Below are 23,961 nucleotides of genomic sequence, written 5' to 3'. Positions count from 1 at the left end.
ATATTAGACTTGGGTGTATACTATCCATGCTTTATTAAAAATGTTTTTCTCTTAAATATTTCTTTCACGCTTTATTTTGGTAAAAATACCACTCAGTGGAAGTTCATTATATAAATTTACATATAACCTTTTCAGAAATAGGTATTTTACATAAATTCAGTTTTACGTGTGGTTAAGTTTGGGATAAATAAGACTGAGAGCTTTTATGTTTAAATTCTCAACCATTTGTATTTGAGTATTGCTATAAATTTGAATTTAACTGAATAATACCTCTCTTAACAAACAGTTTAAAAATCACATATGAATTATAATGTTTTTCTTTTGGGGAACATTTTTATAGTAATTTTTGACATAACCTCGGGGAGGTGTAAAAAACTTTAAAAAATGCATGAGGCCACTCGCCCCCACTCCCCCATCCCCGCTTCCCCCAACCCCACACATGTACAAGTAAAATGGGAAATTTGAATGACTTACGTAAACTGCATCGGTTTAAAATACAGTTTGATGCATTTATAGTTATATACACCCATGAAACATAAATCACCACAGTCAAGATACAGAACTTGCTAGATTGTTATAGTCTCAATTTATTTCACTTTTTTATAGTCTAATTTATTTCACTGAGTATTTGGAAACCATGGTGATAAATGGATTTATCTTACTTGTTATGGGTCAAAAATTAAATTTGGGCCAGGAAAGTTTCCACTGCTGCTGTTGAAGTTGATACATATGTTCTCCTGAAATCCAAATTTTCTTTTTATTTTAACTACTAAAATGTGAGCTAATACCACCTGTACTTTGATGTCTCTTGATGTTGTTAACTGAAGAGAGGGGCTCTCTGATTTCATCATGATGAAGATTTTTACCAAGTTATAATTTAGAAATACTGATAAATATAATCTGGAATTCAGGCTCTTTCCTATGATTTCAGTCTTGGAAAAATATACGAAAAGTATAGACGTTTTACCCTTTTCCTTCTTCCTTTCCTCCAGCTCGCATTGGTGACTTGGAGAGATTGTCTGTTCAGGCCGTTGAATAAACAGGTACCTACTTGTGTGAATGAAGGCATGTTTTCCTTTTAAAACCCTTGACAGATTTTGGTGCTTAGCCAGTGTCTTTCTCACTCAATTGGAATGTTGTTCTAAGAGTATCTCTTCATCTTGCGTTGTTTAATGGATTTACATGTTTTAAGAGGTATGTCATAATAAATACCGTGTAGTCTGTAATCTGCGTATCTTTTTTCCTGTATCCTTTCTAAAGGTAACAAATGCTGTTTTAAAACTCATTGAAAAGGAAAGAAATGGTGAAACCATCAATACAAGACTGATAAGTGGAGTTGTGCAGTCTTATGGTAAATAGTTTCCCTTTAACTGACTCAAAGTGTCCGTATCAAATGGCAGTTAATAACAGTGTCCAACAGATTGGATTTGAAGTGTTTTAATATTATCAAGAATTTTGTTGGCATTTGAAAGGTATTCATAATTCTTTTTAAGTCATTGTGATTTGATTTTGATTCTGTATGATTTACCCAACATAAAATGTTTTGAATTATTTGTGTTCTCATACTGAATTACTCGATATATAATGACAGTGTCATTAATGAAGTTGAATGATAACCAGAAACGTATAGCAGCTTGAAAGATTGAGATTGAGAAACCTCATTTTTATTATTTCTAAACTTTTAGAAACTTAAAAATTTCTCCAAATAAATTTCCTGATAACCTTGAAGCATGCCTGGCCATGGGTCAGAACTACTTACTTTTTACATGTTTTGGATTTTTTCCTTTAATTGGAGGAGTATACTTTTATACTAGTGAATAACATTTACTTTCTGCCCAGCCGTTTCACATTTACCTTTTAAGCATAACTTAAAATGAATGCTACATCTAAGTATATTCTATAAAATATAATTCTATAGAAATATAAAGTATATTCTATAAAAATAGGGTAATTGAAATATAGTTCATATTTATTTTTAGTGGAATTGGGGCTGAATGAAGATGATGCATTTGCAAAGGGCCCTACATTAACAGTGTATAAAGAATCCTTTGAATCTCAGTTTTTGGCTGACACAGAGAGATTTTATACCAGAGAGAGTACTGAATTCTTGCAGCAGAACCCAGTTACTGAATATATGAAAAAGGTAAGCTTAAATATAGTACTATGGTGTCTTAAGTTAAAGCAGTTATTGTTACTCAGATAAACTATTTCACCTGCAGCTTTCTTCACAAGTCACCTCTTGGCCAACCTTAGCCTCTAGTGTTTGTAGCAGGTACAGCTGCTTCTCCCAATTCACCAAGGGCCTTCCATAAATCAATTTGGTGATCATGGCTCAGTGTTCTCTTTACTGTTCTAAGGATACAACTGTAATAGGTGTGTGACTTTTATGTTTTGGAGTATCTCTCCTAGAATGTATTTCTATACCTAATGGGAATTATAGTCTTACATCAAAGAGAAAATAAGCTTTTAAGAAACAAATTCTGTCAGATAATGTGAAGTTTAAGCCTTTGCTTTTTTGCTACTGAAATAACCCCTAACAACCTATAACACGGCCTTTGAGTTTGTGTTAGAAGTGTCCTGAAACAACAGGATTTAAGTCCTAGGATATGAGAATATCCAAGGTTGATCTCTGTATCTTAAGTCTTTTTCTGTACTACATGATGTTATGATAAAATCCTAGTGTAATTTATTCTCTTTCTTGGAAATACAGGTGTCCTGGATTTATGCTCTGCAGAATGACCTAGGTCAAGAGTCGGCAAACTTTTTCTATAAAAGGCCAGGCCATAAGTATTTTAGACTTTGTCCACTGTGGACTCTGTTGCAACCGCCCACCTTTGCCATTGTAGATGAGGCGGCTGTGTCCAGTAGCAGTTTATTTACAGGCAGGATTCGGCCCAGAGGCTGTAGTTTGCTGGCCCCATTCTGAGGTGTACAGGAGGCTGCCAGGGAGTCCAGGCTGACTGCATCTGATACCTGCTTTGCCCCTCACTTTCTGTTCACTTGGAGAGTGAATGGACTGCAGAATCACTTTTTCCAAACACTGAGATAAAAAGTTAGCAAGTCAACTTCATGAGCAACAGCTTCCCTCTAACCACATAAAGAAAGTCCTACCCAATTTGTCTGTGAGGTTCTGAGTGCATTTTCCCACAGGAGATAGTGATTGTAAGTGGGCCTTAAAAATTTGGAGTTGAAAATCCTTGACAAATTTCCAATATCTCAAAACCTGACAAAAATGGAACTACTCAGAAGTATTATACTTGGAATAGTAATAGCTCTTTGTGTGTATTCAGGGGTTAAATTAACTTTTGTACGAGACCTGGAACCTAACCAGTTCATTCAGTTTCCCATAGCTGCCTGACAAATGAACTTGTGCAGCAGAGTGTGTTTTGAACTTAGTTTTAGCATTGCCCGATACTTCATTTCGTAGTTGGGTGGTGTAGTTTTTATAAACACATCTATTACTGAACTCTAGCATAAATGGTGGTTCTCAACTGTGTATGTTTCCTAAATGTGGCCTTTTATCAGGGTGCACACCCACAGGAGGGGGAAAGCCTGTTCTTCTGTGGACCTCTTAGGGACTGCTGTCACCTCAGTTACCCGCACTGAGGAAGGTGGAGTCTGTGGTGCAAGGAAAGCAGATGTTTAAGCCAGAGCTGCATAAATACTCCCAAAGCAGGGAAATCTGTTTTTAAAATCAGGCCTGGAACCAAAGGCAACTTGAGGAGCAAAGATTTCCATTTGGCCTCAATGTTTTCAGTCCAGCATTGAGTCCTGCCTTGTAGGGAGCAGCATGCTTCCTGCATCCTGGTTCTCTTACAAGGGGATTCCTTTCTAGAGGGCTTACAGGCTTGGCCCACACCCAGCTGCATCTTACCAAACATGACCTCATCACATTTCCGAAATCCAGAATGCAAAGAATCTATAAGCATAAAATTGGAATTCAACATTGTGAACTGTCCAGTTCTGCTCTTACCTGTAGCCTTGCATTTCAAACTGAGCTGTGAGTCAAGTTCTGAATCCCTGTCCCACCATTTACTGCTCAGTTTACTCATCTGTAAAGTGGGGATTATAATTCTGCTTCATATATTTGGTGCTTGGTAAAGAGCAAGCATGATACAAGCATTTATTATTATACATACACACATTTCTTAGCTTACAGTGTATGCCTGAGAGTATGCAACACCACAGGATAAGTGGTGGCACATTGTATTCAGTAACTTCAGGGGAAATTGTGTTTGTATTTTAAAACACTATCAGGAAAGAGAGCACAAAGCTCGTGAGCAGTAGATGACGCATAAACCTTCAAGCAGTAATCTGCTTTTAGTGGCCATTTTGAGCTAGATGTGCAAATAAATTCCCTGGGTGGGGGGTGGGGGTGGGGTCTGTGTTCCTTTTTCTGTGTTGGTAGGAATATTTTAGTGGCAACATTTGAGGATCTTTGGCTTTTCTTACCTCAGATGGCTTTGATGAGTGAACAGTATAATTATCTGCCAAGTACAGTGATGATTAAGAGTTTGACTTTGAACCAACAAAGAATGTAAATGGCTGTCCTTTCTGAAGCCTAATGACATACACCTAGGACCTTGATTCTTTACCTGTATATAAACTAAGCTGTTACTGAGGGCCCTGTAGCTTCTAATGTTTTTGTAATCACTTAGATGCCAGTTTACTGTTTCCTTTCCTCTTGGCTGCTGCAGGAAGGGTGTGTAGACCTTTTCTTTTTGTAGTACACTCGATGGAAAGCCAGTGCTCCCCCGAGAATGAATCAGCAGCGACTCCCAAGCCCTGTCTTTCATCTGGGAGGGGGTAAAAGTTTGTTATAGGAGAAAGCAGAGTTTTTAAGAGAAAAGTTTTTGCTGACCTAGGTGATTACTTTCTTGTGTATAACTTAAACAAAATAGAAAAAGTGCTTTTCATTTGTGTATCTCATATTTCATCAGCTTTCATTTGAAGTTTCAGGCTTAATGAAATACTACATATGAAGCAGCAGGTGCTTAAGTTAGAAATTCCAAATAGAAACACATAAAGATCTCTTACTGCTTTTTAAAAGAACTTTATAATCAGAAAAAATACACATTAACTGTAGACCTTTTGGGAAATATGCATAACATAAATCTACATGCTTAGGACACTGTTCCTGTAAGTATATATATAAACTGAAATTGGAATAATGCTATAGATTTTTTTATAAACTGCTTTTTTCACTAACTTGTTTAATCAACGTAAATATTTATTTTACTGGATACTAATATTCCATTAACCAAATATTGCTAAAATTTAACTTTGAATTACCTCTTTTTGGAAACTTCAAGTATTTTATATTTATGCATTTGTCAGTTGTTCCTTTTTCTTTCCTATATTTTTGTTTGGATATATTTTTCAGAGCTCATTATGTATTAAGGATATTGACCTTTTGATACATACTACAGATAATTTTCCAAGTTCATTTAGTCATTCACATGTAACTCTGTTCATAGTGTAATAAGGTTTTAGCTTCTGCACTTTAAACAGTTGTCCCATTTTCAGTAATTCTTAACAGGACAATTGCTGACTGGTCATTTTTTTGTTCTATGTTTTCTTGGCTCTTGGATGTTTATCCTTCCAGGTGAATTTTTATAGATTTCCCCATAATTATACCAGATTTTAAAATTATTTTGGAGAGCATTAGCACTTTTACAGTAAAGAAATGTAGTTTTTCTCTCTCTTCAGATGACCTGAATAATTTGAGATTATCATTGAAAATGTCTCCCTTGCCTTGATAATTTAGTGATTCTTTGGTGATACTTTGTACCACACCTCTTTCTGGTGATATATTGTAAAGTGTACTGACTTACTAACTTCGCTGCTCTGTCAAATTGCATCTTTGTTTCCTCTCTTCCTTAAAGGAAAGGTAAGAAATTGAGATGCATAAATAAGTCAGTAGATTTCAGAGGTACATATTTAGTGATTTGCAAAAGAAGGCTGTAATGTTTTCCTTTAAAACTTTTCAGAAATCTAATTACTAATAATTATTTCCATGTGGTCATGTCAGGGAATATATTTATGTGACTCTCTGAGCTCAAGTAGCTTTCAGTCAGAAGTAGTGGTTGTTAATTTTGTGTCCATGTATAGGTGAAAATTCATAGGTTTCTCAGAGTGTCAAGTAAGGATACTCTCCCAGAAAGTGAAATACCACATATCTAGAGGAAGAAAACTGATGTAAAGACATTTAAACTGTTAACAAAGATAACCTTGGTAAGGCACTTAGAGAGCGCTGCACACAGACATACACATTGCGGAGGAAGCGGAGCACGTCAGTGACTGCTTCAGGTGCTTGGCCTTCACCCCAAATCAAAGAATCCGTCCCTTCTTTTCTTAATCATATTTTATTAGAGCTGGCTTGTGTGTTTGATTTGCCATTATTCACATAACAATTCCTTAAAAACCAATCCAGACCTTTTCTCTTGAATTAATTCCTCCAGGCTGAGGCCCGCCTTCTGGAAGAGCAGCGCAGAGTTCAGGTCTACCTTCATGAAAGTACCCAGGATGAGCTGGCCCGGAAGTGTGAGCAAGTGCTCATCGAGAAACATTTGGAGATTTTCCACACGGAATTTCAGAATTTATTGGATGCTGACAAAAATGAAGGTGCGTCTCTAAGACTCAGAACCTGTAGGCATTCTAATCTTCAGTTTGTCAATTGTTTAAAATTCTAGACACAGATTTAACAGCATTGCCAACATCAGTCATTTTTTAAAAGTTTAATGTGTGTCATACATTGCTGTCAGACCTCTGCACAGTGTGTTGGCTATGCCGTTGGGGGAAGAGCATCTTTCCTTTTTGGGGATATTTGGGGTATAACTTACTCCATGTACTTTAGCATCAAATGAGACTTCCCCTGATTTTTTTTTCATGAGTTTTATTTTGATAATTATTTAAAATGAGAATGATTATTTTGTAGAAGTACTTCCGTCACCCCTCCTCTGTTTACTGGGACATGTTAGGAGCTCAGTAAAAGACCGGTGTTTGCATTCAGGATTTTTCTTCTTTGGCCCTCATAGATTAACCATATGCCGTATGTATATTAAATGAAGAATTTGGGGGCCCTTTTGTGACTCATTTGTAGAGTTGAGGTGGATATTCACAAATGCTCATTAAATGTATTCATTTTTATAAAATAAATATTTGAGTGCCTATTATGTATCAGGCATAAATAATACCCAAATCTTCGGAATTTTTAGGAAGCTTCAGGTGCAGGTGTAGTTTCTCATAAAAATATATTTTCTCTGTTAGTGATTTCTCATAGTAAGAGAAAAAAACTTTTACAATAGCATAATTTCATTGTTAATTTCAGCCAAATATATATGTCTTAAACACAAAATAATTGGGTTATAATTAAATGCTTCTGATTACTAAGGTCCAAAAAAAGGTTCTCTTATTTCATGGTATCTGTATAAATGCACACTTAGTGGAATGGTTACACAGAGTTTGTTTCAGTACATAAAGGTGATGCCTTCTTCTTTCAGATTTGGGTCGCATGTATAATCTGGTATCTAGAATCCAGGATGGCTTAGGAGAATTGAAAAAACTTCTAGAGACACACATTCATAATCAGGGTCTCGCAGCAATTGAAAAATGTGGAGAAGCTGCTTTAAATGTAAGTACATTTAGTTGACAATCAGTCAGACCTAACCATTCCCATGCGTGCACTGCAGGTGTGTGCTCTGTGCCTCCAGTTACGAATCCAGGTGGTAAGATTTTCACTGGGACTCTCGGAGAACCTCATGACTCTTCAAAGGAGAAGGTCCACAAAGATCTCTGTTTAGTAAATCCTCCATCAGTTCTTCTCTGGCACTTTTTAGACATTAAGTATGTCATTACTTGATATTTTCTTTCCTTTATTTCTTCTCACAATTACATTCCTTGCACTGGAAAAGAAGATTCAAAAAAAAAAGAAGGAACAAGCTAAAGACTTAGAAACTTAGCTTTGACACCCCCCGGGCCACAGGCTGTGCCTCTCAGGAACGCTGATGTGAGGCTCTCCTCTAGTTGAGGGAATCATGGGTTACTGCTTCCCAGGTCCATCTTTCCCAAACCAAAGTAGGGTCCCAAGTGGAGATAGTCGCACTATCAGTCTCAAGTGCCATTGCTTCCCCTTCTTTTGGATCCTGTCAGCTGCCTGAGTGACTTGCCTGGTGAGTCTTCAATCTGACGTTTACCTCTTCATAAAGCAGAAGTCCAGGTTCCAAGTAAAATCATTGGCCTATTATGGGAATCTGCCAGTAATAGCACAACTTGTATTTGCCGGTAGTTACATTTTACTGGAAATTAAGCTTTTAAGTAATACTGCTACTTCTTAAATGTAAACCACTGGTTAACATGTATTTAAAAACCAAAACAAAATTTTCCCCCATGAAGAATAATTATATACAGCTTAGGGAACTTGCACTGTATCTGCCTTAACTTTCAAAAGTCAGATATTTCTTTTTTAAATATTTTATAATTTCCATTAGAACTGTTTTTATATTGAATTCATGCAACTGGTTTTATAAATTGATCTTGTGAAAAAAATGTTTTTTTAGGGATGAAAATACTTTTACTATTTTCTGTAAAAGGAGTTTTTTTTCTGAATTTTTCCAAAGTTTCAGCTGACTTGTAAGTTTGCAGTGCCATCTAATCAATACTTGGGTTTCTCACACAACCTTCTGTGGTCTGAGTTACACCTGCCTTTACTCAATCAGTGATGGCAAAGCCCACAGAACTTGAAGCAGCTTATGTCCTAGTGCTGAGCCTGGTGCACAGTAGGTGCTTAAAATGCTTGTTGTAAGAAGAATGAATAAAACTGCTAAAACATAAATAACTTTAGGTATTAATTTTTTATCACTTATGTGATAAATATAAAAGATATATTGTAACCCAAACCATGATGATTTTCCAGAACCCACTAATTCTGAGTAAAAAGCAGCTGAGAAAAGAATTGTTTGAATTAGTAAAAAATTTCTAATTATTACACAAAATTTTTAGATTAATTAAACTTCAAGAATCAATTACTTTGACAATGCAATTTTTAAAGTTTGAAAATTTTTGCTTGAGTTGAATCATAGTGTATGAGAATCATTTATAATTAGCATATTAAATGCCATAGAAGGCACTTCACAAGTGGGTTTTTTTTTTTTGAGAGGGCATCTCTCATATTTATTGATAAAATGGTTGTTAACAACAATAAAATTCTATATAGGGGACTCAATGCACAATCATTAATCAACCCCAAGCCTAACTCCCAACAATCTCCAATCTTCTGAAGCATAACGAACAAGTTCTTACATGGTGAACAGTGCAAGGGCAGTCATATCACAGAAACTTTCGGTTTTGATCACGCATCATGAACTATAAACAATCGAGTCAGATATGATTATTTGTTTGATTTTTATACTTGATTTATATGTGAATCCCACATTTCTCCCCTATTATTATTATTTTTTTAAAATAAAATGCTGAAGTGGTAGGTAGATGCAAGATAAAGGTAGAAAACATAGTTTAGTGCTGTAAGAGGGCAAATGTAGATGATCAGGTGTGTGCCTGTAGACTAAGTATCAATCCAAGCTAGACACGGGCAACAAAACATCCACGGATGCAGAAGATTTCTCTCAAAACGGGGGTGAGGTTCTAAGCCTCACCTCTGTTGATCCCCAATTTCTCACCTGATGGCTCCCCTGCGACTGTGCCTGTCTTAGGTTGTTCCTCCCTTGAGGAATCTTACCCGTCTCTGGCTAACCAGTCATCTTCCGGGGCCATACAGGAAGATGTAAAGTTGCTAAGTGAGAGAGAAGAAATATTCTTTGAAAAGGTTAGCTTTTTGCTTCTTTGCAGATTTATGCCCTGTGGCTTCTATGCCCAGTATTTGTCTTGAGGTATCTTTACCACTTGGAAGAATTATACTTGCTAATTTTCGATATGAGGCACGAATTCTACTAAAGGGCTGTAATTAGGAAGGAAGAAGAAAAGCTATAGAGGTAGCAGACGGAAGAAAACATGGGAAGATTGATTATTTCTTTGACATAACTTCCACAAGTGGTTTTTTAAGGGATAAAAAGTTCCTTAAGTTATCTAGTCTTATGATTCCATTTTTAAACTGTCAATTTGGTTAGAAAACTAGCTTTACTGCTAATTAGACCTAGACTGAAATTACTACAGGTTTCAGATTTGTAAGGTGTTTCAAATAATGTGTTTTTTTGTGTTAGAAACTTCAAAATCTACCTAACAGTTTTCTTAATGCATCTGTTTTCATAGTTAAAAACATATTGGAAATTTAAAGGTTGTTCCTGGCTGTTGCAAGGGGACTCTCCCCGAATCTGCCTGCCTCTCTACCTGAGGAGGGACTGGGAGCCTTCATGCAGTGTAACTGAGTAATATAAGTAGAACTGGGCCCTTCACATATGCGCTGTTTTTAGGCAGGTGTGCAGCTCCTTGTACCTGCCCTGACACCAGAGTAGTGAACACACTGGGCACGCAGGTCAGGGCCAGGGCTCCTCTCCGAGGACAGGGACTTTAGGCCCAGTGACATGCAAAGCAGGTGGGCAGGCCCATGCCACCCGCCACCCATCAGGCAGGATTCCAGGGTGTTCGGAAGAGCTCTCTCCAACCTTGGGAGCGCCTGATGGTTGAGGACGTCCATGCCTAACGGGTGCCAGGCAGGTTATTATACTACATTGTGGCACCAGTAGGACTTTGGGAACCTTGCACACAAAGGAATATTCAAGTATAGAATTTAAAACTGGTTTAGAACTGAATAAATAGTATTTTTTTAATAGACAAGTTTGTTCATAGGCCAGGCACCCCATGCGTGGCTTCTGAACTGTGGAGAGTAGGCAGCATGGTAAATCAGTACATTTTACATGGCATTGTAACTCCTGTGGAAGTCAAAAATTTGAAAGATCTTGTGTGCTTAATTAGATGGGCCAAAGTAATATAAATGTATTTAGTCATTGGCAAATAGTAACTGGTGTTAGAAAAATAATCTATATTGAAATATAGGAGGATGGAACCCCATCCACTTGGACCTTAAGGTGGAGCATCTTGAAAGCCAAGCCCATCCACCCTTCAGGTATTCATTAAGAAGATTGCTACCCGCCATGTGGCTGGCCCCATGCTGGGTTCTCAGTTTTTTTATCAACCAAAGCAACTAGCTGCATGATGCTAGGTGGCCTCACAACTCAAAGGGCCAATAGGTGGTGTGGTTAAAATTGAAATCCCTGTTTTCATTCATTCCACAGCACTTACACCATTCCTATGATAGAATCCGTGCTAAGTATCCCAAATTGAAATACCTCACCATTGTCTTCTCATCACATCTCCACGACCCCATCTGCCTCCTTTAGAGACTGTATTGCAGGGCCGTTTTAACTCACAGCTTCCTTCCGTCATTCCTTAGCACAGAGGTGGCAGCTGTGTACATGCCACCCTGTGCTTGGCAGCATAAGTGATCCAGCATGGTATAGTTTCCTGCTGAGTCTGGACACGCCCCCAGAGTCCTCTCAGACCGCAGGCAGCAGCCACCTGCTAGCCCTTCCTCAGCGGCGAGTCGCCTATGCTCTGTCCTCTGATGGGTGAGCGGAGTGTGGACACGTCCCCCTCCTCGGCTCTCTGAGCGTTTTCTCTCCAGTTCCCCTGCTGCTGCCCTAATCCTGCTCCCATGCTTCGCTTCCCAGATGGGCTTACATCTCTCCCGTTCCTGGTCACCCCTCATAATGCTTAGCTGTTTAATCTTTCAAAAGCACCACTCGATGCTTTAACAGTTTTACTCCCCATGCTTCATCCTTGGTTTTAAAGCAGAATAAAGCCTCTTTTCTACGATAATACATTAAATCTACAATAGGAAATCAAAGTCCTCTTCTAATTTGCCCCCATTTTCATGAACCTCATCTTTCAATGAAACTGTTCTGTCCTCATTCCCCCCAAACCTTAATTCCACTCAGGCTCCGTCTCCGCCTGACACGCAGGCCTCCCCTGCCTTCAGCTGCTTTGTCCTGCTCCTCAGTCCAACTCAAACCCTCCTTGCTGAAAAGAGCTCTTCACTACCTTCCAGCCCTAAGTGGTTGTTCCTCCATCCTAAACCCTACGGCACTGATGGAAATGTCTAACGTGCCACTTCACTTCTGTACGTAACTTCTGTTTGCTGTCACTGCCTTCGGTCGCAAATCCCGTGAGAGTGAAGCGGACACCTCGTGATACATTATGCCTTTTACAGCTTTAGTGCTGGCGTCTGGCACAAGTATTCGTTGGTGAAGATGACGATGACGGTGAAGAGGAAGAGCTGCCCGTCCCGTGGCTGTCACCTTGCTCCTGTTGCCCCCATTGCGCTCCCCCACCTCGTGTCTGCCCCTGAGCTGCCATGCTCGCTGTTCCACAAACAGGCCGCTCTGCCTTCCTACTTGGCTCTCTGCTTAGAAACGTTACTTCTTTTTTCCATGTGAACCACTTGTCTTTAAAAACCCAGCTCAGATGCCACTTCTCCCACAAAGCCTTTCACCACCACTCCTGTGAAATGACAGCATGTTGGACTACTTGTATGACAACATTATTCACACTGCTTTGTGTTTTAGATGTCTCTGTAAATGTCTGCTACAGGGGTGGATGGCTGTATCCGTCTTCGTGTCCTCCGAGCTTAGCAGCACAATGCCTTGTGCAGAATCTCAATATACTTAAGTTTTAATTATACTTCTCATTGTTCCCAGCGGATTCAGGGCTGCTTACACAATACATAAAAGACAGCAGGAAAAATGAAATAAATGAGAGAGAATCAAAATAAGGAAAGGAGACACAGGCAAAGCTAAGTGGAAGGTCGTGGGCACAGTGCAGGTGGTATTCTAGTGTGTTAGGCATGGGTCACAGATCTACCTCTGCTCTGAGTGTTGCCAGTCGGTGTAGAGAGCTTGCCAGTAAAGACAGACAGTACTGGGAAGTAGAGTCAGCTCCTTGATTCATAGTGACCATAAAGAACCAGGCTGTAACTCAGAAGAATGGCTCCGTTGGCATTCAGAACTGAGAACGTTTCCCCAGTGGCCTCTCCTGAGGAGAACACCAGTAATGCGGACAGTCATCCGTGCTCCACTTACAGGTTAAGGTGACACCACGTCATTGGGTGGCTTTATAAGTTCCCTTGACGACAGCTCATAGGAAATTGCCAGAATAAAGTTGAGGAGAAAAGTCCATGCTGACCTGTGAGTACTTGCTAATGAATGCTTGATGACCCAGTTGGCTCCGTGTTGAAGTTTTGATGAGCACACACTTCCACAGCAGTATGGATACTGTTGTAGTTCCCCGCAGAAAGGGCTTCAGAAGGGGGCATAAGTCACATTACGAGAGAATGTTTCATTACTCTCTGTCTTCAGGGCAACAAATTGGCACAGTCTTCTTGGAAATTACATCTCAGTTTAGTAATCTCAGCCAAGTAGAGGTGAAATGTGATTCAAGAGTCAGCTTGTAGACTGTTGGTCCACTACAGCCGTTGGTCTGGCGGTGGGGGTGTCGGGCTGTAGAGACAGTCTCAGAGACATTGATCTGCAGCTTTGAGAGAAACTGTGTCTGCTGGCTCCAGGAAATAGGGTGCTTGTAAAAGGGGGCGTGTGTAATGGTGGCTTTTATAGACTAGGCTAAAAATCAAGTAGCTCTGATGAGCATACCTTTCAGTTTAAGACTAAGGAGTGAATCTAAGGCCTTATGAGAATCATGAAAAAGTTCTGTGGTTTGCATTGGCAAGTTGAGCTAAAAATTACTGTAAGGACTCAGTTTTGTATGAACTTAACATCAGAATGAACAAAGTAACAAAGTGCTGGAGCTTGGGGCAGATTTGGGTGTGCTTTATACATGTAAAACTCCCTTTCTCTTCTGGAGTAAAATGCTGAAATAACTCTTGGACTCAGCCGTTTGGTGGATGGTGATAGAAGAAAATCGTACAGTGATGAAGTCATCTAGGGAACCTTAGGCTTGGTGCCTAACCTGGCTCTGGTCAAAGGAGGCGAAACACACATCCATAACGTCTTACCATAAAGGGGGCATAGGGTGAAGGGGTCCTGGGCTGTTGGGGCTGCAGGCTGTCCCCTAAAGCTAGGGGATGGTTTTACTGTTCTTCCTTATTTTGAATATGCTTGAAGTTTTTCCATAGTAAAACATTTTTTTTAAAAAAAAGAAAACAGCTATACCAAATTTAATGCAGTAGATGTGGGAAAGGAGAAAGAGGAAGGGTCAAGGAGCTGCTTTAGGACAAAAGGAAACAGTTTGATACAGGAAGTCAAACTGACAAATATAATTCATAAAGAACTAGTACATACAATGTAAATTGGTTCTAAAAAGCATATAGCTAAATTTGTGAATTTTTTTTCCATCCTACCATGGAACAAAGAGAATAACCGTTTTCACTAAAAGAAAAAATGCACAAGTGTCCATTTTTTGTCGGGGATAACCAAGCTCTTAGAAGAATGTGGTGTTGTGTTTTTATATCCAGGGCATACCCTTCTTTCTTTGACCTACAGACAAAAAGTTCTGTGACTTTTTCAGACTTCAGTCCTTTCACCAGTTATGGATGCCTCTCCCTACCCACATCTGACTTAATACCGCACATTAAACAAATTTTTATTTTCATCTTTGTCACACATTTTAAGTCCTGAAGTGCCCCCTGCTTGGTTCAAGACCAGTTGGGGGTGACCCGTGAACTTTTTCCTCATCATGTCCCCTGAACTTAGAAGCAGTCCCATCTCCTTATCTGCCAGATGTATTGCTCCTCTTTCTAAACTAGTATAATCATTACCTTCTGAAACATTCTTTCTCTTAGAAAAGTCATAGATTTCCTAGCAAGTCTTATTTCCATTTTCAAATTTTACTATTTCCACCTCTCCATCACTCTGCCTAAATCTAGTCAGTTTAGAGCCTCAGCAATGGCCAGGTGATACCAAGAGCTGGAGATGGCCACCCCAGGCTCACCTCAGATTGAAGGGAAGTGCAGGTGTGAGCCAGGCCAAGAATGACCGGGTGTACAACCAGGGCCAGCGGGCAAGCCCACCCGGATTAGCACATATGGCCTGAGACTCAGAGCCGTGATCACAAGCTGAATATAAGTGACTGATGATACAAGCAGATGTACGGAGCTTACAGTGATGAGAATACAGAGCCCTGCTTAAATTAGTAGGTGTTTTTTCCTGGAATTTTAACCTTGAAAGCCAGTCAGAAAAACAGGTAATTTCTGCTATGGAAAGAGGTTAGGCAGTAGGTAGAAAACACCAGGTAAGAACGTGTGAGACTGTTAATCACTGAGTGATTTGTGAGCCTCCCATTTGTTGTCTCCTGGTGGTTGGATTTTGTTGTTTCAGGTTTAGGGTGTGTTTGTTACTTTTTTTTTTTTTTTTTGGTTCTTAGTTAATATCAGAATTAATTGAACTCCCTGACTGCACACAGACAAGTTTTGAAGGGAGCACCTCTTGCTGGGCGATGGGGAAAGCCAGTCTGGGGTTAATTCCACAGGCAGTTGTCAGAGGGGGCAGTCTGTGCCCTCAAATCGTTTACTTTTCTCTCTAGTTGGCAGTTTGTAATAAATTTTCCTCTGAAACTTTCGCTTCTGTATTTTATAGAGAGAAATGTTCCTCCAGAGACCGAGTGCTAATGTTTATGGGAAGGCATCACTCTGCCCCCATAAAAGTGCATGGTGCATTTTTGGTAATCTGTGAGACTTCATTTCTTTTCTTTTCCTTCTCCTCAACAAAAATGACCTCCAGGTAAGGGTGTGAGTCCAGTCAGACCCTGTGTAGCCTGTGGGGACTCTGTGACTGTCCTCAAAGAACTCTCTGGAAGCCCATCCCCATATGATTCTCTAGTCCTGGCTGGCTGGGAGATGTGGGAGCTCGCGCCTCGAGGAGCTCTAGGTGAGCACAGGCTCCCAGGGGTGGGTCACACCTGTCGTCGGCTTGGCACGCACCAATATGCACTATTACTCGAGGCTCCCCTCAGGCTTGCTGCACCCTGAGGTGCCTCTTTTGGCAGCATTACAGTATTCCCTAGATCATAGGTGATCCTGAGAAATCCCGTCCAGAACTTACCAGCTCTACATGAGATAATGCTCCAGCCTGTTCTTACACCATATGTGTTCTGCTGTTTTCGGATAGGATAAAAAAAAATGAAGTTTTATGAGGCTTCTAAAGCATGTTTTCTCTCTGTGAAATTGGTCTTTCAGATGATCCTTTTAGTCGAAATGTGTGGACTAATAAAAATTCAGTTAAGATTATTCCATTTCTAACGTCATTTAAGGAATAGTTGGTGGATGCCACCACACTAGGTATGGTGACAGTAAGCAGGGTCGATGTGGTCCCTGAACTTGGGCTGTGCAAGGGAGACTGCCACAAGCAACAGCTCGCAAGCACTTATAGCGTCCCAGTGGGCTAACCTGTCTCACGGTCAGAGAGCTTCTCCGAGGAAGTATTTGAGACCAGTTAAAGAGTTGGAGCTAACTGGGCAAAGGAGACCCTAGGCACAGCTCGGTGGGTACAAACACCACCCCTTGTAAGAACTGGAAAGTCTGGCGTGACTTGAAAAGGAGGGAGGGGGCACCAGGTAAAACGGGAAGGGTGGGTGTGGTGAAGATGCATGAGACAGTCATTGGCATAATAATGACAACTTAAGTCAAGTAGTAGTTGGATGAGAACCCTCAGGGACAAGCCCTGAGAGGTGTGATGTTTCCTATGCAAAAGGTTCCCAGGTACTGATCAATAAATGGATGGTCATGAATCAAACCAGTTACTACTCTGTTTATCTTTTAAAACATCAAAAATTCACAAGTCTTCATTTTCTTGAAAAACCATGCATTTGATCCAACTGATGTTTTTTCCTTTCTCCTTACCTTGTTGCTCTTATAACTCTGAAATCTGGTATCCTTTGAAACACCTATTCTCTTTGGTGCTGCTGACTATGCCTTCTTTAAATTCTCTCCTCTCTATTATTCTGGTGTGTTCCTGTCTGTCTACCCTTGTCAAATCCCTAAGCAGCTTCTCTCTGGACTTCAAGTGCTAAATTTAAATTTTCAAGGCTCTGCCTCCAAAAGCTCTCCTCCCTTGGTGGGTTCCCGTTGTACCCTCACTTCTCACCAGCCAGACTCTTGGCTGGTTGTCTTCTGTTGTAGAATCTGGAGTCTGGAGACTTATGTGTCCTTGAGGAAGATTTGTCTTTCCATGGGGAATTCTTTCCTGGCATTTCTTGGGGGAAATTTATTTTTCTAAATCCTGTATCTGCAGAAAATTTTTCAAGGAGTCAAGAGAACAGGGAAAAGTATTAAAATTATCCTGCAAGCATAATAGTCAACGTAGAGACATCCCTAGTTCAGAGGACTCTGCTGGTGACAGTCAGAAGCAAGAGCCGGGCACTGACACACACAGGCGGAGGGGAAGGTTGGGCGCTCTGAGCCCCAGAAAGAGCCACGCAGAGCAGCAGTGCAGTCTAACTGCTCAGTCTTCTTTGTAGGTGGTGCCAAGTCAGAAATGTGTGCATGGGCCTCTCTGCTGCAAAGGGTGTCCCTTTTGCAAATAGAGAAAGTATTAACAAGTTTATATGCATAATATACTCTTTGTAAATCATGTGAGTGGTGTTGCAAGAAATAGCAAGTTATTGAAGCGTAAGTCCTTACTAAGTCATATTGGAAGTTGAAAGATGCAGTTCTTGGTAATGTTGACCTTAACCTGAATGTCACTGTATTCAGACACCACCCAGTTGTATCGGCCGGCATCTTCCAGTGCTTGGCTTCTCACTGTAGGCCAGAGTGTGTGCTTTGTTAAACACTTGTAACAGGACAGATCCAAGGAGAAAAAAATAGGTGAATGTTGTTGTGAGATAATTTGATCTAAATCAGAAAGTGATCTAAACTGTGGATTGGCAAAAGCAGTATCAATTTTAGCAGCAAAACCAAAACTAAGCCAAGCAGACAATATTTTCATTGTTAAAAAAAAGAAAAGAGAGTTCATATAAAAAAGACCTATTCCAACTGGAAAATGCTTTTGGATGTTCTTACAAATAAGAACATCACTGCAAAGTGGAAGAAATTTTTCTACATCTGGAATGGTCATGAAACAAAGGGCAAGATTTATCTGATGGGGCAGTTCATGCTCTGTGTGTTTGTTTTTTTAATATAGATAATTTTAAGTATTAAATACATATATTAGTTTTCAGTATTTTAAGGAGTTTTCATTTGACAATTACTTTGTGTTAAGCTAGCTTTTAATGATTTTTCTTAACAAACATCTGTATCAGGTAGATGCCACTTTACATGTTATTGAAACTATTATCTTGTCATAATGTATTCACAATAATAAACTTTGCATTTTTATCACTTTTTTTCTTATAGAAAGTCTCTGAAACCCTTAGTATACCGCTGTCACAGAAAAAACAATGCTGTCATTCTCAATAGTTACTCATTATTATTTAAAAATAAGTAAAGTGTTATAAAATGCAAAATAATGAGAATTTGGGGCATTCTGATTTCTCATTCCTAAATCCTGAGGATTAATATTTCTTAGGAATTTGGAAACATTGACACCCCAGTTACCTCCTGCACTTAAGCCCCCTGTTTGTGAAGTCCCCATGCCCTGTGTTGTCAGCAGTGCCAGCGTGCCACTGCCAGCTCAGAATTTTCAAATAATGTGAAAAATCGCTGCTTTTCATAAAAGCTTGAAATCAGTATTTAATTTGAAGTGCAGAGAATGTATTTCTTTTTATTATGTTTGTAAACAAAGTGTCCTATGTGTTTTGATGATGGAACCAAAACTATTTCTTGATCTTATATTAATGTCTTTGAAGAATTATCTAAACCTTTTGGAATATTTCATAGTAGCACATTAACACACAGTTTAATCCCCAGTAACCAGCTTTTGTTTCTGTTTCCCCCGACCTGAGGACCCCAAAATGTATGTACAGACAGTGCTGGACGTTCATAAAAAATACAACGCTCTGGTTATGTCGGCGTTCAACAACGATGCTGGCTTCGTGGCTGCACTGGACAAGGTGGGTGTGTTAGCATGGCCGCTCCCTGCGGAGGGAGTGGCAGGGACCAGTGTCCTCTGACTAGGTTCTGTGTGGTCCACAGGCTTGTGGTCGCTTCATAAACAACAACGCAGTCACCAAAATGGCTCAGTCATCCAGTAAGTCTCCCGAGTTGCTGGCTCGATACTGTGACTCCTTGTTGAAGAAAAGGTATTGTTGACTTGGTGTTTTTTCTTAGTAAACCTATTTAAAATCTGTTTTTATGTGAGGAGTAAAAATTTATATCACATTTATATACAGTGAACTGTAATTTTTGTACCTTTTGAGAGAATACTTTAAACGTTCCTAAGAGATACTTCATGTGCTATATTATATGCCCAGTTCATTCCTTTCTTTGTTACTCATGTCACAAGGAATTGCAGGCAGCAGGACCTTTAGCTCAGTACCACCCCCTGGGTGGGTCTCTGGCTGTTACCAGGGTGAGATTATAGCAGAAAGTAGCTGTTTCCCTTCTGCCCTCTAGTTCTTTTCTATTGGCCTAGGCTTAATTTTTTTTTTCCAGTTGAAAATCTACAGCAGTAGCTCCCACTGGCTATTTCTTGAAACAGAAGACTCCACATACCACAGTACCTTCATTATTCTGTGTATTTTTAACACTTATCTACATTTGATGAGTTTTATTGCTGTTTCATTCTTTCTGTTTTAACCATCTTGTCTCTCAACTGCTCTTTTCCACAGTCAATGTGTGTATAGTAAGGCACACGTGCGCTAATACGCTTCTCTCCTGTGTGTGGGAAGCTCAAGTTTTCCGTCTGTGTGTTTGTTTTGGTTTTCCTCAGCTTCTCTTTCACTTTTAACAGCTTCTTTCAGTTAGGCAGCGCTCAAGGCTTATTTCCATTTCCAAGTATCACATGAACAGATGTTGTTGCAATAGTTTTCCATGCTCCCAAGTTATACTGACTTTTAGATTAATAAATTATATTTTAGATAACTAAAGCTCCCATAAACACATTATGAAAAAAGACAGAGAATACCTATGTGTATTAAGAAAAAGACTACAAACAAGTCTCACTTTGAAGAGAGTTAAGGAAACATTGAGTAAAATGTTAGCAAAGTACATTTATCAGTGAAACCACTGAATAATGACTCTGCAGAACTTAATGTTACTGTCTAGGAATGTAAGGATGGCTCAACAGCAGCAAAGCTAACGTGACTGATGACGTGAACGGTGAACTGTATGAGCAGTATGTGGTCTTCATAGACATGGGAAAACATGTGATAAGGTCCATAGCTGTTCCTTTAACTTTACCAGACAGCCATTTGCCCAGAGCCAGTAAGAATTTTATATTTGATTTCTTATTCTATGAATTGCAATGCTGGTTAGTATATGATTTAGCAGTTCCAGTCAGATCCTTGAATGGGTTTTTTCCAGGAATGAAAATGGACTTTAAAGTTGGAATGCCTCTTCCGACCCGATTTCATTTTGGGGGCTATGTAATGTGAACGTTTTACGTATTTTAGTTATGGACGTCTTTTAGGAGGGCTTCAGTTTGTTTGGTGGAACTTACTGTCCTTTTAACCCACTCTTTTCACAAATAGCTCTCATCAAGTCTCTTGATACATTATTTATAAGCTAAGGCTGCTGAAGCCGACAGTGTAGCAGACAGTCGGAGCATAGAGCGTGGCTCCAGTGAGCATGTGTTAGTGAATAGAGTCAACTAGCTGCTGAGTTAAAGTGCCTCAGGAAGAGAAATAGCCCTGACATATTGGGGTGACGAATAGGATTGGATTTTCTAAGAAGCCAACTATTCTTTTTTTTCCCAATGTTTATTTATTTGTTTGTTTGTTTATTTTTATTATATCATTAATACACAGTCACGTGAGCAACATTCTGGTTACTAGATTACCCCCATTATCAAGTCCCCACCACACAGCCCACTACAGTCACTGTCCATCAGCAAAGTAAGACGCTATAGAGTCACTACCTGTCTTCTCTGTGTTATACTCCATTCCCTGTGCTCCCTCCTATATTATGTGTGCTGATCATAATGCTCCTTAACCCCCTTCTCCCTCCCTTCCCACCCACCACCCACCCCTAGTCCCTTTCTCTTTGTTAAATGTTAGTCCATTCTTGGGTTCTGTGTTTCTGCTGCTGTTTCGCTTCTTCAGTTTTTTTCTTTGTTCTTATGCTCCACATATGAGTGAAATCATTTGGCACTTGTCTTTCTCCGCCTGGCTTATTTCACTGAGCATAATACCCTCTAGCTCCATCCATGTTGTTGCAAATGGTAGGATTTGTTTTTCTTCTTATGGCTGAATAATCCATTGTGTATATATACCACATCTTCTTTATCCATTCATCTACTGATGGACACTTAGGTTGCTTCCATTTCTTGGCTATTGTAAATAGTGCTGCAATAAACATAGGGGTGCATCTGTCTTTTTCAAACTGGGCTGCTGCATTCTTAGGGTAAATTCCTAGAAGTGGAACTCCTGGGTCAAATGGTATTTCTATTTTCAGTTTTTTGAGGACCTCCATACTGCTTTCCACAATGGTTGAACTAGTTTACATTCCCACCAGCAGTGTAGGAGGGTTCCCCTTTCTCCACATCCTCGCTGGTGTGAGGTGATATCTCATTGTGGTTTTAATTCGCATTTCTCTGATGATTAGTGATGTGGAGCATATTTTCATGTGCCTGTTGGCCATCTGAATTTCTTCTTTGGAGAAGTATCTTTTCAGATCCTCTGCCCATTTTTTAATTGGATTATTTGCCTTTTGGGTGTTGAGACATGTGAGCTCTTTATATATTTTGCATATCAACCCCTTATCAAATATGTCATTTATGAATATATTCTCCCATACTGTAGGATGTCTTTTTGTTCTACTGATGGTGTCCTTTGCTGTACAGAATCCTTTTAGTTTGATATAGTCCCACTTGTTCATTTTTGCTTTCGTTTCCCTTGCCTGGGGAGATATGTTCATGAAAAAGTTGCTCACATTTATATTCAAGAGAGTTTTGCCTATGTTTTCTCCTAAGAGTTTAATGGTTTCATGACTTGCATTCACGTATTTGATCCATTTCGAGTTTAGTTTTGTGTATGGAGTTAGATAGTAATCCAGTTTCATTCTCTTACGTATAGCTGTCCAGTTTTGCCAACACCAGCTGTTGAAGAGGCTGTCATTTCCCCATTGTGTATCTGTGGCTCCTTTATCATATATTAATTGACCATATATGCTTGGGTAACATCTGGACTCTCTAGTCTGTTCCATTGGTCTATGGGTCTGTTCTTGTGCCAGTACCAAATTGTCTTGATTACTGTGGCTTTGTAGTAGAGCTTGAAGTCGGGGAGCATAATCCCCCCAACTTTATTCTTCCTTCTTGGGATTGCTTTGGCTGTTCGGGGTCTTTTGTGGTTCCATATGAATTTTAGAACTATTTGTCCAAGTTCGTTGAAGAATGCTGTTGGTAGGATGGTCATTTTGACAATATTAATTCTTACTACCCAAGAGCAAAGGATGAATTCCCACTTATTAGTGTCCTTTTAATTTCTCTCAAGTTTCTTTAGGTTTCAGGATATAGGTCTTTTCACATCCCTTGTTGGGTTTATTCCTAGGTATTTTATTCTTTTTGATGCAATTGTGAATGGAATTTTTCAATTTCTCTTTCTGCTAGTTCATTGTTAGTGTATAGGAATGCAACAGATTTCTGTGTATTAATTTTATATCCTGCAACTTTGCTTAATTCAGTTCTAATAGTTTTGGAGTGGATTCTTTAGGGTTTTTTTAAAGTGCAATATCATGTCATCTGCAAACAGTGACAATTAGACTTCTTCCTTACCAATGTGGATGCCTTTTGTATCTTTGTGTTGTCTGATTGCCATAGACCAAGCGGGGAGAGTGGGCATCATGGTCTTGTTCCCGATCTGAGAGGAAGAGCTTTCAGCTTCTCGCTGTTAAGTATGATGTTGGCTGTGAGCTTGTCATATATGGCCTTTATTATGTTGAGGTATTTGCTCTCTATACCCATTTTGTTGAGAGTTTTTATCATGAATGGGTGTTGAATTTTGTCAAATGCTTTTTCAGCATCTATGGAGATGATCATGTGATTTTTGTCCTTCTTTTTATTGATATAGTGGATGATGTTGATGGATTTTTGAATTTTGTTACCATCCTTGCATCCCTGGGATGAATCCCACTTGATCATGACATATGATCCTCTTGATGAATTTTGAATTCAGTTTGCTAATATTTTATTGAGCATTTTTGCATGTATGTTCTTCAGGGATATTGGTCTATAGTTTTCTTTTTTTGTGGTGTCTTTGCTTGGTTTTGGTATTAGAGTGATGTTGGCTTCATGGAATGAGTTTGGGAGTATTCCCTCCTCTTCTATTTTTTTGAAAACTTTAAGGAGAATGTGTATTATATCTTCTCTAAATGTCTGATAAAATTCAGCAGTGAATCCGTTTGGTCCGGGAGTTTTGTTCTTGGGTAGTTTTTTTATTACAGATTGAATTTCATTGCTGGTCGTTGGTCTGTTCAGATTTTCTGTTTCTTCCTTGGTCAGTCTTGGAAGGTTGTATTTTTCTAGAAATGCTTCCACTTCTTCCATGTTGTCGAGTTTGTTAGCATATAATTTTTCATAATATTCTCTAATAACTCTTTGTATTTCTGTGGTGTCCATAGTGATTTTTCCTTTCTCATTTCTGATTCTGTTTATGTGTGTAGATTCTTTTTTTCTCTTTTAATAAGTCTGGCTAGGTGTTTATCTATTTTTTTTTTTATTTTCTCAAAAAACCAGCTTTTGGTTTCATTGATTTTTTTCTAATGTTTTATTCTTCTCAATTTTGTTTATTTCTTCACTGATCTTTATTATTTCCCTCCTTCTACTGACTCTGAGGTTCATTTTTCTTCTTTTTCCAGTTTCAGTAATTGTGAATTTAGACTGTTCATTTGAGATTGTTTTTCCTTCT

At 39.2% G+C, this 23,961-nt stretch overlaps 1 protein-coding gene across 4 annotated transcripts in view; it reads left to right on the top strand.

The window, feature by feature from the left end:
* Positions 1–23,961, top strand: part of CUL1 (cullin 1) — a 114,002-nt gene that overhangs the window by 74,242 nt on the left and 15,799 nt on the right. For all 4 annotated transcript variants that reach the window (XM_073238281.1, XM_036999194.2, XM_036999193.2 and 1 more), the window contains 7 exons: positions 993–1,043; positions 1,261–1,351; positions 1,980–2,143; positions 6,462–6,624; positions 7,503–7,633; positions 18,904–19,011; positions 19,094–19,200. In XM_073238281.1, the coding sequence (XP_073094382.1) occupies positions 993–1,043; positions 1,261–1,351; positions 1,980–2,143; positions 6,462–6,624; positions 7,503–7,633; positions 18,904–19,011; positions 19,094–19,200 (815 nt within the window). The remainder of the gene's footprint in view (positions 1–992; positions 1,044–1,260; positions 1,352–1,979; positions 2,144–6,461; positions 6,625–7,502; positions 7,634–18,903; positions 19,012–19,093; positions 19,201–23,961) is intronic.

The sequence above is a fragment of the Manis javanica genome, chromosome 6 (assembly GCF_040802235.1).
Source record: "Manis javanica isolate MJ-LG chromosome 6, MJ_LKY, whole genome shotgun sequence".
Taxonomy (NCBI): Eukaryota; Metazoa; Chordata; class Mammalia; order Pholidota; family Manidae; genus Manis; species Manis javanica.
The sequence above is the reverse complement of the archived record's forward strand: the minus strand, read 5'-3'. Positions and strand labels throughout refer to the sequence as shown.